The sequence below is a fragment of the Sceloporus occidentalis genome, unplaced genomic scaffold (assembly GCF_023333645.1).
Source record: "Sceloporus occidentalis isolate IW3139 unplaced genomic scaffold, rSceOcc1.0.p SCAF_3, whole genome shotgun sequence".
NCBI lineage: Eukaryota > Metazoa > Chordata > Lepidosauria > Squamata > Phrynosomatidae > Sceloporus > Sceloporus occidentalis.
This window is the reverse complement of record NW_028316983.1, coordinates 144,802,270-144,817,492: the sequence shown is the minus strand read 5'-3', so window position 1 is coordinate 144,817,492 and position 15,223 is coordinate 144,802,270. Positions and strand designations below refer to the sequence as shown.

Sequence of the window (15,223 nt, the reverse complement as noted above, 5' to 3'; positions counted from 1 at the left end):
TCACTACTCTGCACACAAGTGGAAAATACAGAGTTGAAATTCCCATGCTCCCTATCAAATATGGAGTTCAGACATGAGATTTGCACTGATGCTGAATTATCCACATACAACTACATCATAATTTCTGGTCCTGCCAATTGGAAAATAGGATACCCAGATAGACAATTTTCAATAGGCACTACAATGGTTCTTCCAAACTTTGGTGTAAGTATTCAGCCTATTTCACACTTACCTCAAAAGCATCTGGCAGACTTTACAGGATGTTACACGAATGAAGGTATGCATTTTGAAGTCATGTGTACTTGTTTCGGCATAACGTGGCCTTATGTTGGACCTTAAAAAAAACAAATGCCCTTATTAGCTCACCATAAATAAATATTTGCAGAGTAGAAGTAGGGACTGTGAAGAGTTGGAATCTCTTTTCCTGTAGTTTGCATCGATATCTCGTAGATCAATTATTGTCTGAAGTCAAGAATGGCATATTTTGTCACTAGATTTAGATATTAAATATCAGTCAAAAGAATGAAGATGGAATATATCTATTTCTGATGTTTGTTTCTATGTAACTTTTTTAAAAAATTAAAAATATTTTTTTTAAAAAAATTAAAAAAATCTTTGATCTGTGTGGTTTGCATCCATCTCCATCAGTCCAGGTCCTATTCTCTGGAGCAGCAGAACACAAGCTGGCTCTATCCTCAATGTGACTTAAACAGGGTTATCATATCAACTCTTAACCATCTCTTCTCCAGGCTGAACATACTCAGCTCCCTAAGTCTCTCTTCATAGGCTATGGTTTCCAGACCTTTCACCATTATGCTCCAGCTTCTCATCATCCTTTCTGAACTGTGGTGCCCAGAACTGGACACAGTATTCCAGATGAAGCATGACCAAAGCAGAATAGAGTGGCACTATTACTTCCATCAGTCTAGACATTATACTTCTATCGATGCAGCCTAGAATCACATTGCCCTTTTTAGCTGCCACATCACACTGTTGACTCATATTTAATTTGTGGTCTACTAGAACTCCTACATCCCTTTCACATGTACTTATTCAGTGGCAAACAGACACACATACACCTTCCTCCTCACTTTCCCTCTGTGCCTGGGAATGGGCTGCCCACTCCAAGGAAAAAATCCCAAGATTTGATGCTTCCTCACTGCAGCAAAGAAACAGCCTCTGTCCACTGCTGAGGAAATGCTGAAGAGCCATAACAGACCTAAGGAGCCTCAAAGTTTTACCCTCGTCAGGTCATATCAAAATCCATAACTTTGGCCCCAAAACTTACCCTATACATGAGACTGAATCTATAATATAGTTGAGATTGAATCTATAATATAGTCAAATATATACAATAAATCAATTAATTAATCAGTCAGGGACACATATGAGACCATTTTTAATATCCCTTATTGCTCTGATGTCCAATTAAGTCCAATTGCATGTCAGTAGCTTATTGGTTAACCAAAGGAAAGTTTTTTAAAAACCCAAAAATTTTATCAGCTACTCATTGTCATTTGCACCTTTACAGATTTTCCAGCAAAAGCTATATTTGCTGAAATTGTCATCTGCGAACAGACCTGTCTAAATAAGCAATTTGAAATGAACACAGCAGCTGCTAATGGAACACATTACCCTTATGTGTGTGACCTACATGTGCAATTTTTATAATGCCAACATTGATTTCTAGTCACAGTAAAATGTAGTTTGTGTCACAACATGGGACATTTATTTTATAGTTTATTGTTTTGCTTTTATCACATTAACGAGTGAGCAGAAATATTAAAAAGTGCAAAACTACCAAGTAGTACAAAGAAAATTAATTTTCTCCTAAGCTCATTGGGCTCATGCCTCACATTTATTCCAGTTAGAAAATTCAGAAGGGGAGAAGGAAAATCTTTTATATTCAATTCTTTTTTGGGCATACAACCTCATAGAGGTCAAGAGATGAGAATCTGGGTATGTGATCAGTGGAAAAACAGCTTTCTTTCAGGAGGTTTGCCAGTCTGACATGCTCTTAAATAACAGTTCAAAATATTAGGTCCTGCAAGAGAAATATGCAATATTTATTTCATTTCAGAAAATCCAGAAGCAACTATAATCAACAGCAAAGTCGCCTCCATAACCTGGGTAGGCCATTGGATCCTTTTCATTCTGTTAACCAGGAACAGGGTATGTATGTAAGTCTAAGGTGATTACTGCATATCCAAAATAAGCATCCTACCCCCGACACTATAAGGTCACCTTATGGGTTGCTATCAGGTGTTATCGTACACCAAAATGCTGCTGATGCCACCGGGCGATTACAACCCATCTCCCAGCCATGCTTAGTCCACCGATTTTCAAGAACAAGAAGCTTCCGTACTTCAAAATTGGTGGGCTACGTGCAGCTGGTTGTAGATGCCCAGCAGCATCAGTAGTGTTTTGTTGTGCGATAACATCCGATAGCAACCCATAAGGCGACCTTATACTGTTGGGGATAGGACACTTATTTTTGGCTGTGCGATAGTCCCCTAAGTCTCACTGAAGTAGTAAGCCTATATTTCAGACTGCATCCACAGTTCAGAAATCATCCAGTTTTACACTGCTTTAACTGTCATGGCTCAGTACTATGGAATTCTGGGTTTCATAGTCCCATGAAAACCTTAGTGTCACCATAAGTCGGAAACAATTTGAAAGTACACAACAACAACAACAAGAGAAAGATATACACAGCATGAATCAGTTACCTGCTTCTTCAACTAGAAATTCTAAAATATACAGTGTGCCCACATCATATGCGGGTGTGCTTTATGCAACCATGCCAGAAGGAACAGCTCTGCGTGCCAGAAAAACCAATGGCGCACAAACCGCGCCACCACAGGCACAAACCCCATTCACTTGAATGAGGCTTGAGCATCCGTGTTTTTTCCCTTATGCGTGGGGGGGGGGGGTCCAGAACGGATCCCCTGTGAAAGGAAAGGGACAACTGTAGTCTTAAACTTGAATACCACCATCACCCCATCTCCATTCACCGTCATATTTCAACAACAAAGATTCATAAATGGAAGGCTATTAATTCAAAATATTCCAGCCTCCTGTCATGCCATCTAAAAACACTTAACTTTAGGGAAAAGTTTCAGATCTCCAAAACCTTTAGCCAATTTATTCACTTCATTTCCAATGAGCCATAGAAAATTAAACTTTAATCACTTCAGTTTACAATCATTTGTGTTATAAGCAGCCACGTTCAAAATTACCAACATGTAGACTTGTTAAAAGGTCTCCATGACTGGGCCTGCTCTGTGCCATAGATCAATATTTAATTTCTCATGTGTGCCCTTTTCCAATTACGCACAGCTCAACCTCAAACTGAGGAGAAGATGAAGGCAAGAAAGAGGCAACAAGCTCCTCTCAGATGATGGAATGGGATAAGGCCTGTTTTCCTCAGGATGAGCAAACAGACCTGATCAGTTTTGAAAAATTGTGTTTTGGGGAGAGTTACAGTCCAAAACAGTGATCCGATTACCAAACCCACTCTGGCTCATTGCCACTGAGAGTTTTCATGTGCATTTGCACTGTAGAAGGAAGGCAGTTTGACACCACTTTAAATGCTGTAGTAACATCCTATGGAATCCTGGGATTTGTAGTTTTACAAGGTCCTTAGCCTTCTCTGCCAAAGAGTACTGGTGCTTCACAAAACTATAAATCTTGGGATTTTGTAGGATGACACTAGGGCAGTTAAATTGGTGTCAAACTGCATTATTTTTACAGTTTAGATGCAACCTTCCTCACTGGTTTAGCTGACTTTCATACAGTTCCTTCATTTACCCAAGGCTGGGCTACTGAAACAAGTCTGGGAGTTAAGGCCAACCTTAATATAAAATATTAAAATATTCAATAATACATACCTCACCAACCCCAAAAAACAAAAAAGCCCAGATATACACTTTTGTTTTTTAAAAACAGGCATTTCTTCATACTACACAGCATGGGTTGGAGCAAGGTGCTGCAAGCAATTAGAAAAGTGAATTGCCCCAGTTGGCAAAAAATTTTAATATTTATTTTAAATTTGTTTATTTATAGTAGATTCCATATTTCTCCAAGTATGGGCATCTCAAAACATACATTAAGACAAAATACAATAATTAAAAACCATCATTGTTGAAAAACAAGAATAATAATGAGGTGGGAGAGAAAGCTATGCTGGGGGAAAAGCAGTAATTTAAACCAGTTTGGAAGCATTTAAAAAATAAAAACGAGAATAAAATTACAACCATCCCCCTTTAAAATACCCTTCTACAACAACCAGTTAATAGCCCAAACCAGTCTAAATTTTTAAAACTTTGCCTGCCAGCAAAAGAAAACCAAAGGGTAAGACCAGCCTAGCATTCTGTAGGAGAATTTCCTAGGAGAAGCCACCAAGAAGGCCCAAGAAGAACAAACATGGAAGTCAAGAGAAGGGCCAAAGGCTGCAAAAATAGCACTAAAGGGCCACCAGTGGACTTAGGGTTGCATTTTGCCCCTTCACTTTGGCCAAAGCTGATGCAGGGGGGGCAGACAAGATGAACCTCTGAACCTTGCCCACCAAGTCCCAGATTCAAGAACTATGCAGGCTCAATTCTTGCAGTAAAAGAAGATGGACTACAACCATGTTGTAAGACAGACAGAGGATGAATGCAGAGAGAAAAATAAAATTCACCCGCCCACCCTTTTTCCTACAAAAGGAAGAAGGAAAATCCTTATCAAAACAATATAATGCCGCATTAACCACGGATCTGAAAACTCCTTTCCTCATTTCAATATTTGACCAGGCATTATGCATTGTGTCACAGTAGCTTATACAGTCAAATTATGTGTCACATCTGATGAGACTGAAATAATATGATTTGAAGTGTAAGAGCAAGATGTGTCAAATCATAAATCTATCCAAGTATTACTTCCTATTGGGAGAGCTTTTAGAAATGTTTCCTCATTTCAATATACCCCTCAAGTCATTTTCATAAAGGGTTTTGCCTATCACTAATTAACTTTACAACATTACAGATACTTTCTAAGAAGGTTAACTATCAGAACATCAACTAATTTGCCTTGTGGATATAAGAGAATGATGGAAATGACCCCAAAAAACCCACCACTTCTTATGTGCATTGTTGTTGTTAGCTGTCCTTGTAGTCGATCTGCATACGTATCCCTAAATGATTGGAGGTTGAATGTGTAAAGTGTCACCATCAAACAGTATTTCACACAGATGTTTAAGGATACAAAAAAAAAAAAAAAAACCAAACCAACAACCCCACATCAGTGACATCTCAGCTGGGATATCCACTGTATGTGTTATAATGCTGCAGCCACCAAGATTTGAGCTAGTATGTTTGAATGATAAATCACCCAAAATCAAAGCTCCACACTTTTTCCTGGACTACACAAAAGCAGAAGAGAGACTAGCCTAGTTAAATGCAATGGCAGCATGTAGCTTCAGTATCAGTAGTGTAGTAAATTTGCTCTGGGATCATTTATTTAATTATTAAAATATTTACACCTTCCCTATAGCCAAGGATCTCAAAATAGCATATAATAAAACCAATATAAACAAGTGAAACAAGAACACTAATTTAAATACATAGAAATATATTACACAATTTAACACTTGAAACAAAATGTCTTATAACCTGTTAAAACCATTTAAGACAATTTAAAACTATATGCAAGCACAAATTTTGGTCCAAGCTTTGGCTATGCTATCCTATTTCTCCCAAATAGATTCTGCACTGTCGAGAATGCTAAAGTTCTTTCATGTGAAAAAAAGAAAGTGAAACTTAGGATACAACTTGACTCCATGACACACTAGCTTTCCCATTTTTCTACATTGAAAAACATTCACACATTCATCTCTCCTTCCAGCTCTTGAACTAAATCTTTGGAAACACTGGATTTCATATTTCTGAAAGCATAGACTTGGGAGTTTATTGCACAACCATTTTTGACCAATCCGGGCACAAGACGGGATCAGGACTGAATGGGGAAAAACAGATGTTATTGCACAGAAAAATGTGGACTTTGTCGCAGGATAACCACAAGCTGTACCCCATCCATACTTAGCCGGCAGATTTTGTAGGATGGAAATCTTCCATATTACCAAAAAAACACCCATTTCCCCCTGTTCAGTCTTGATCCCATCCCGTGCCCAGATTGGGCAAAAATGGCTGTGTGATAAACTTCTCGCTTTATGCCACATGGTAACAGGAGTGCTCTAATGTACTACTGGTGACGGTTTTGTCATTAACATGAAATACAGCATTAAGGATGGGGGGGAGGTTGCAACTCCTCCAACCACTGGGAAAAGCTTTTTCAGGGGGTTCAGAAATAAGATACCAATTAGCTCAACAAGCTTTGAAGCTCTCTTTCTTTGGAGTAACCAATGCACAACATAGTGTCTTCATCCAACCATGCTCAGTGAACCCATCCTAATCTCTAAGACCCCATCTCTTCTTTTTCACCCTGGTGTGCACAGTGATATGAAAATCTCTGCTTTGATTTTGTTTTGTTTCTCCAATTTCCAGTTGCATATTGTTCTCTGCTCTTGTTATGTATCATGTTGAAAGACTTTAGCAAGAAGGGGGGGAGGGTTCCAGATGAAATGTTCTGCCACTTCTTAAAAATGCATATCATGTATACTACAAGACTGTTCTGCATTTTTCCTAGCACATACATTGCCTAAGAAAGTAAAGCATATTCAAGCACCTTTTTCAATTGCATCCATTTGTTACCCCCTTGCACTTTAAAATATGCCCTCAGTTTTGTGTGCTTTCTTTCTCAAAACCTCCCCACCCCTACCTCTCAGAAAGCCTTTCACATTTGACAAGTCTCAAGACAAGGTATGTTTCTTCATACAAAAGTCTTAGGAGCCATGAAAAGTGAGACTCTTAAATCCAGAAAACTCCTCCTCCATTTCTTTCTTTAAAATGTGCCCCAATCACAGTCTGTTTTCCCGTTTCCCATCAAGTGGATTGGGACAGGCTTTGGCAGCTACTGCAGATCGGGTATCAATGTGCCAAAGCACACAAAAAAGGGCGCTGTCCATATAATGCTCTAACCTGGATGGCAAGTTGGTGATATCAGTGCTTTGTTAACTTGACAACATTTGGCAGAATTCATTTACATTGGCAGTAGAGTTGAGGAAGAATGGATCTTATATGTTATGCATAGATGCTTGTTACCTGCACTGAGCCCTGGGGATATTGCAATAAAGATGTAAATTACTATAATTGGACAAGAGGAAAATAATGCTTCTGGAAAGGCAAGCCAGTTGGGGCTTAACCCCCCAACCTGAGCTAGTTTGTAGGTTTAAAAATGTATTATCAGGAAGACTTGGAGAAAGGCATTTAAAGTTCCTGGGCACCATATAAAATATAGCACCAGTTTTATGAACCCAGGAAATCTGCTTGTTTGTCAAACTGGGTTAACCCCTTAATTCAGAGTATGGCCTCTTGACATCACCAGGGAGCATGGTTTCATTTGTCATCAACGAGATTATGCTAGGAAGCAGCAGTACTGTAATCTGTAACAGTCTGTCATCATACACAGCTCCCAAACACTTCATCCAAATGTTTCAGTATTTGATAGCTTGTCCAAGGAGGATATATTAGAGAAGGGTTGTGAAGTACAGTACAATGGATTTTCATTCTTTTGAGGAGGAATGACATTAAAATCTTATTTCCTGTAAAAGGTCAAGTTCTTAAATATAGAGGGGGGGGACCCTCTACTATCTTCTGCAAAAACTGTACAATACTAGAAGCCACTTTCCTGATGGCTAGACAAAGACATTTACCTACTTCAAATTTTAACATTAGCTTAAAGGTTCCTGAAATAAGTTTGGGTCTGACATGGACAAGGGCTTCCAAAGATGGGATGGTATTAAATAAAGAAAAGAAGGTCTTACATAAAAATGCAATATGCTAAGCCACCAATTTTATACTGAGATAATCTCAGCTCTGAGTGGTATGATCAACTGAAAACCCCAAATATTGGCTTGTATAATCAACAGTTGGATTTTTAGAGCTACAATTAGCAAACTAAGGTATTATGAAAGCTATGGCAATGTAACTTTTGAGAAGCTCTTTAAATTAAAGATTTCTATTATCCAAGGCGGTATCAGTACCTTTCACTGAAACTTGCCCAGTTAGATGGGGATAGGGACAGGATTCTTTGAGAAGCACTGACCTTGCCCATTTTGGCCAATAAGAGTTGCTAGAAGTAGACTCAATAAGTGGATGAAAGAGTGATAAATGCAAATAATGAAATGTATCAGTGCTGTCTTTTGATTATATCCAGAACCTATAGGTAGGCCAGAATCAGTTGCAAGGTTGTTTGCAGAGTTTGAATTGCCATCCAGTGAGTTCCGATCATTAGCCAGTGGGTTTATATACTCACAGTCATCTTTAACCTAATATATGCTCTTCCTTCTACCAATGTTGCTTCCACTGAAGAATTTGCAGAGAGCAACCACATCACACCCCACACTTCTTTTCCCCCTGAGCTAATGCTTCCCCAACAGCTACTCAATACTGGCCAGACTTCAGCAATTAAAACCCATGCACATTCTCACCTTTCTGTGTGAAGGCCACTGCAGAGTCATTGCTTAAACCCATTACAAACATTTCAATTAAATCTTGAAAAATTGCTTTCCTAGGGCACTTAATTAACAGCTCACCTCCTCCCATCTAGATGCCAAGCAATTTCCATTTAATTAATTTCCTCTCAACAATAAGAGGGAAAAACTATGTATATAAAAGTGGGAAATACCTTCCTGCCTAAAATTCCAATATAAGGAATACATTTTTGTATTGTGTGGGGGTTGGGGGTTGTTTTCCTAATAAATTTAGCTAAAGTTTACACTGAATGAAACATTAGTCCAAAAGAATAGCATACCTGCAAAGTTAGGCCTAGTAAATACCTTAGCTGAAGAGTGGGGTATAAATAAATTATTATTATTATTATTATTATTATTATTATTATTAGATCACCTAAGAAAATTATTGCTAGAATACATTACATCAAACAATAGGTGGAAGTACTATACAAATGTAATAAGCTTATCATACAGTCCCTGGGGAATGCAACCGGAGCAAAACGGAAGGAAGCGGGAAGGGAACAGAATGGGGAATGGAATGGGGAAATAATGCATATTACCGTACGGGAGAATGCCACCGATACCGCCGGAAGTCCCCGATCTGTTCCCCATCCATCCCACAGCAGCCGATTTTCAAGAACGATTCTGAACAGTTCTTGAAAATCGGCTGCTATGGGAAAGATGGGGAACAGATCAGGGACTTCCAGCAGCATTGGCAGCATTCTCCCATGCGGTAACATGCATTATTTCCCCATTCAATTCCCCATTCTGTTCCCTTCCCGCTCCCTTCCGTTCCACTCTAGTCACATTCCCCAGGGCCTATGTGATAAGCTTATATGTCCCACTTCCATTTTAAGTACTCCAGACCAGAATATCAAAAATTAGAAAATAATTCTCATACAAATCCTGGTATAGCAATTTTAAGTTGTTTAGCAGATAAATAATTCTGTATGTCTATGGCATAATGATGTAATTTCTTTTCCATTAAGAGACAGCCCAGAGTGGTCATAGATAATTTCCAATTTTCTAGCCAAAATGCAAATACATTTTGGTTCATATTCTTTAAATGTTCTTTAAGTGTCTAAAGTAGTAAGTTTAGACATTAAAACTGGCAATTAGGCTGACAGCAGGGCAAACAGACTGTAGCCTACTAGTAGTCATTTCCCAAATGTGAAGGTTTGCATCCAGACATTCTGAATTAAGAAACTGGATAACATCAATAGTGGAAGGATTTCAGCAAAATATTGCCTCCCTCAGGAACAGGAAGAATTTATATGGCTAATATAAAAATCATGTAGGTGGAAAGGCAACAGTGTTGGATAGGCAAGGATGGGCAAATACTCATTAATTACCATTTTAGACAAAGAAAGATAAAAAGAGATAAACAGTTATTTCTTGGTTTTTCCACCAAATAAATTGTCTCCTGTTTCTCTCCTGGAGAAGTTCTTTGTTTGTTTTGGACTTTTTAACTGTAGCACAGAAAATAATCTTTGAAGAACAGCATTTAGTGAATTAATCAATCAATCAAGTCTCCATATGTTAATACTCATACATCCCAGTTTTGTCACATCAAAGGATATCTAGCAGAAAGGCATGTTGCCTAATTAAATTAACTGTATCACAAGTAAACTGTGCTTTTGATCAAGAGAATGCAATTTACTTCTAAGACTTAGCTAGGAAATTTACTTATTTGATCATAGGGTGGCTGCCCTTTTAGAGATTAAAGGATTTAATCTTGCTAGCTTTCTGGATATGTAGTGCATTGTTTCAATCACACTAATGACCACGCTTTATACTCTTTCTTTCTATGGAGGAACAATTCTGGCTCACAATGATTTATTCATGTAACTATATATGGTCTGTAATAACTAGGAGATATGAAGGCACAATTTTTCATTCATACCAATCCTCTGCCGAATAAAGACCTCATCAAACTGCAGCCAACTTGTTCTTGACAGGATGTTAAATAACTGGCTTTTTAACCCCACATTAGGCAACTAAGGCTTTGCAAGTTATCTTGCCTATTACTAGCCTTTGCAGTTACATTCAGCTTATCAAAAGAATAACCACACACTGTGCTCTGCATATGCAGTACAATATACTCCCAATTTTGTTCTATGCTGAGATGAAATACTAATCAATCAAAACCCAAGCTTGCCAGGTCTGCTACGTTTTGTTTGGGAAAATTAGTGACTAAGAAGCCACGGAAGAGGGCAATGTGCCCAGGTGTATTTGGATTTTAAACAAACAGACCTAATTTTAGCCTTCATTTCACACCCAAACTGGATGTAGCACACAGTCCTTGATCAAAGGGGACCGCAAATTCAAGTGAAAAAACAAAAGAGACAGAGCTGTTTAACTCTTTCACACGTCATCAAGCTGTTGATGTTAGACTTGGAGAATGACACTGAAGAGATGGTGAAAGAAGGATTTAAAGAAATTAGTCAATCAATCTAGAGAAACCAGACTAGCAGTGGAACAGTCAACTATAGAGGGAGTTGGTACTGGAGAGCAGTGTAAGAAGTCAGAGAGCTCAGTAGATAATAATGTCTATAATGATGAAAAAATGGAGACCAAGGGGCAGCCTGCAGATGCCTCCATTTTTGCTGGATTGGGGCCATGACAACCACCTTCCACAGCCCAGATCCAGCCTTTCCAGGGCACAGAAAGGAGCCACAGCGCTGGAGGAGCACTGGGACACTGTGCACCATGCAGCATGGCACACAATATCACACCACCCTGGGGGCAGAGCTGGGGCGTGCATCCTGTAGATGCTACACCCCAACTCCGCTCCCAACCCAGCCTTTAAGGCTGGTGTGTACAGGGGGGGCAATTAGAGAGTAGCAGAATTGCCAAAGGTGTTCAGCTAGAAAAAGCTATGAGGAATCTTGGCAATGCAGAAGGAAAGACTATGGGTTGAAAGAAAGACTATGGGACAAAACAGACTGGCAGCTTGGACTGGCCTCTGGCTGCTCCAGCCCTGATCAGCTAGGGACCACAGTGACTGGAAGGCCTGCTCTGAAAGTGGACCACCACACCACTCCCAAATGAGCTGCCAGCAAGAAGTAGCTTTTCACTGCTCTTTTTTCTGGTGGCTTTAGTCCTACTTAGACAGCCTCAGAATAGCTTCCAGCTGCATCGGGGACATGTATCATCTGCATGACATGCCTCCAATGCAGCCAGAAGCGACACCTTTTGACCCGTCTGTTTCGGGCCTTTACTGAATATTTTGATGGACAACAGATAAGAAGTCAAGTTGCTCAGCCATATTATGTTAATAGATTGAAGATGGATGAGTTTGAAGAGGTGATTCAGCAAGAGGTCTACATTCAGGAAGAACATGTCAAAAAGACATTGTGATAATACAATGTTCTGATTGGGGGGGGGGGAGGCTTGGGTTATTATTGGTTGGTTGGTTGGTTGGTTGGTTGGTTGTAAAATGGTGGGAATTTCACCCTATGTTAAATATAAGAAGAAATAAATGTTTAAGCTGCCTGGTTGAATTTGTTTTGGAAAAATGATTCTGAAGATGTGATATCTGAAACAGGATATGCTAATAAGAACTTTATATGGATTTATGAAATACAATAAAAATAAAGTTATATGATTTTTTGTTTATATGTAGTATCATACAAAATTTATGTGTTCAATACAGATATTATTTTTAAAAAGAAAACACAAATATCAGCAAATAATTAATGCAAGATGCAAACAATATTATACTTTGTAATAATTAATATTACACTCAGCAATTATTTTAAAAAATGTAAATATTAGGAAGAAGTATATATAAAGCATACATACAAAAATGAGGAAAAGAGCATACCAAAACTGACAGGTTCATCTATTCTTAGTAAGGTTCATGTTCATCTGTTCTTAGAACTTCAAATAAGAATTTCATAAGGTGACACAAATAATTAGTTAGAAATTAGTAAGGTGATTCAAATAATTTGAATAAATTATTTCTGTCCATTTCAAATTTTCTCCAGAAAGGCCCCTCATCGTGGAATGAAGGTATCTATCCCTGGACTCTCAAATACTATGATAGGGAAGCACAAGCTCTGGCATGTTCTACCAAACAGATAAGACTCCAAGTGCAATCCCAGTGGCAGACCAATGTCTGCCATCCATGGACTAGCATTGTTAAACATGAAGAGATTCATCACAAGAAGGCTGGCCACCAGGTTACCAGTCAGCCAGAAACAACAATAAGTATAATGAGTATGAAATACTGTAGTTGCCAACTGCATTGCTAACAGACAGGATCACAATCCCTTAAGACATCCAAGAGGCACTCTGTATTGATTTTAAAATCATAGAGTATTTTCAGGAGCAAGAGTGTTAACAATGAATAATAGTAAGATATAAATCTGATCCGCCTCTGATGGAGTGGAGTGTGGATCATGAAAGATTTTGCTAGAAATGTATTTTTCCCAGTTCTTCTCAAAGTTCTACTGAATTCCTCTATGTCTTTTTATGCTAATATAGACTAACAGACCAACATGGCTGAACAGCTGTTAATTATAGCAATGTGCTCTAGAGTCTCATGATTGACAATAAAGACTGCAATTAGGAATAGATGCCTATCCTACCCAGAATGGCTGATCCACAGAAGGGTCAATCATTGAAGGAGGAGTTTAGGAGACACAATGAGTCAAAGTCATGCTGTATAAGTCAAACCATGATACCTCCCAAATGCTGGGAAGGAAAGGCAATTGTCTTTTTCTCATGCATAGCTTTAATAGCACAGGGATTTACCTTTGCAACAAAATTATGATTTCACCCATCTTCATGGCAGGTGAGAGCAGAATGGATGGGGGCTCAATATGAGCATCACAAAGTAGTGCAGGAGCACATCTGTGGTTGTGCAGGCAGGCACTGAATCTTCAAAAAGCACAAGAAGAATAGTGACTTTCATTGACAAGTGACCAGTACATGTATCCACTCAGAACTAAGTCCCACAGAATTTAGTAGGGCATGATCCTTGGAAAGTGGATATAAAATTGCATCCTAAAGTGCATGCTCCTTCAGAACTAGCTTAATTAGCTGTTTCATTGTGTGTATGTGCATTTTTAAATTATTATGAGCTTCTTGATCCACTATGTTAAAATAAAAGCAGTATATGAATTCTGAAATAAATATGAGGCTTCTATACTGTGTGTGTTTGATATTCTGTTCTCAGGAAGGTAGTTTTCAAAGAAAAACTTAGAATCATAGAATCGTAAAGTTGGAAGAGATCACAAGGGCCATCCAGTCCAACCTCCCTGCCATGCAGAAAATCACAATCAAAGCATCCCTGACAGATGGCCATCCAGCCTCTGTTTAAAGACCTCCAATGAAGGAGACTCCACTACAGTCTGAGGGAGTGTATTCCACTGTTGAACAGCCCTTACTGTCAGGAAGTTCCTTCTAATGTTGAGGTGGAATCTCTTTTCTGCAGTTTGCATCCACTGTTCCAGGTCCTGTTTTCTGGATCAGCAGAAAACAAGATTGCTCCCTCCTCAATATGACATCCCTTCAAATATTTAAACAGGGCTATCATATTACCACTAAACCTTCTCTTCTCCAGACTAAACATCCCCAGCTCCCTAAGTCGTTCCTCATAGGACATGGTTTCCAGACCCTTCACCATTTTAGTCCCCCTCCTTCGGACACACTCCAGTTTCTTGCCTTTCCTGCCCAGCTCATGCAAAAATAAAAACCAGTTAGCCCATATTTTTCTCCCTCCCCCCCTCCCCCGCTTCTTTCCTTCTTTCTATGTCCCCATGAAAGCTTCAATATCTAACTCCATTTGAGAATATAAACCTGAGAAAAATCACAATTTTAGGGGAGGGGTAACCTATATTTTTCTTGATGTATTCTAGCTAGATGGGACAGTACAAGAGGGGTATGCACATTGGCTCCATTTGTTTTTACACTTCTTTCTCTACATGTTTGACTAACAAATCAGCACATATGCATAGCAACATCTTCTGATGTTGATCTCTGACGTATTGAACACTGACATATTAAATTAAAGCTATTAATGTTAATATAAATGCCTCTTAAATGCCTGAGATCTATGCTGAAATCTCTGAACAGCATGGGGAAGCACTTTATGTTTAACACTACAACAGATGTGTGCTTATGCTTGCTTTTATCATAGTGAAATGCATTTGCGCCTGTTAGCTTTTTCAAGAGATGTGCCGTCTCCTTTGTGAAAGTGATCTCCGAAAGAAGCGGTAATACAATCAGTTTTAATTGTGAATAATACCTTTTTTCTTTCTTTGTTTTTTCCAGAGAGTGTTATATTGTGAATTTCAGGTGCTGAGGCAGGGGCACACCAAGGAGAGCATGCACATAAGAGAGAATGAAACAAGGATTCATTTGCTTGCATAGTAGCTAGTAATTTTAAATAAGCTCATCTTGGAAGAAGGGGTGGAAAGTTCAGCAAGTGACATGAAGGCACATAGATACATATATAGGAGTGCCCCAAGCTATTCTGTACCTACTATTGATTGTGGCCCAATATGGGCTCAAGGTACTGCTGTAGCATGCAAGTGTGGGGAAGTGGCCAGAGGGTGAGCTGTTGTCTATAAAGTCTGTCTTAATATGACCAGATTACCTATTATG

At 38.8% G+C, this 15,223-nt stretch overlaps 1 protein-coding gene across 2 annotated transcripts in view; it reads right to left on the bottom strand.

Moving 5' to 3' along the window:
- VAV3 (vav guanine nucleotide exchange factor 3) overlaps window positions 1–15,223 on the bottom strand; it is a 208,634-nt gene that overhangs the window by 81,226 nt on the left and 112,185 nt on the right. For both annotated transcript variants that reach the window (XM_089516555.1, XM_089516556.1), the window contains exon 16: window positions 233–334. In XM_089516555.1, coding sequence (XP_089372681.1) covers window positions 233–334 — 102 coding nt within the window. The remainder of the gene's footprint in view (window positions 1–232; window positions 335–15,223) is intronic.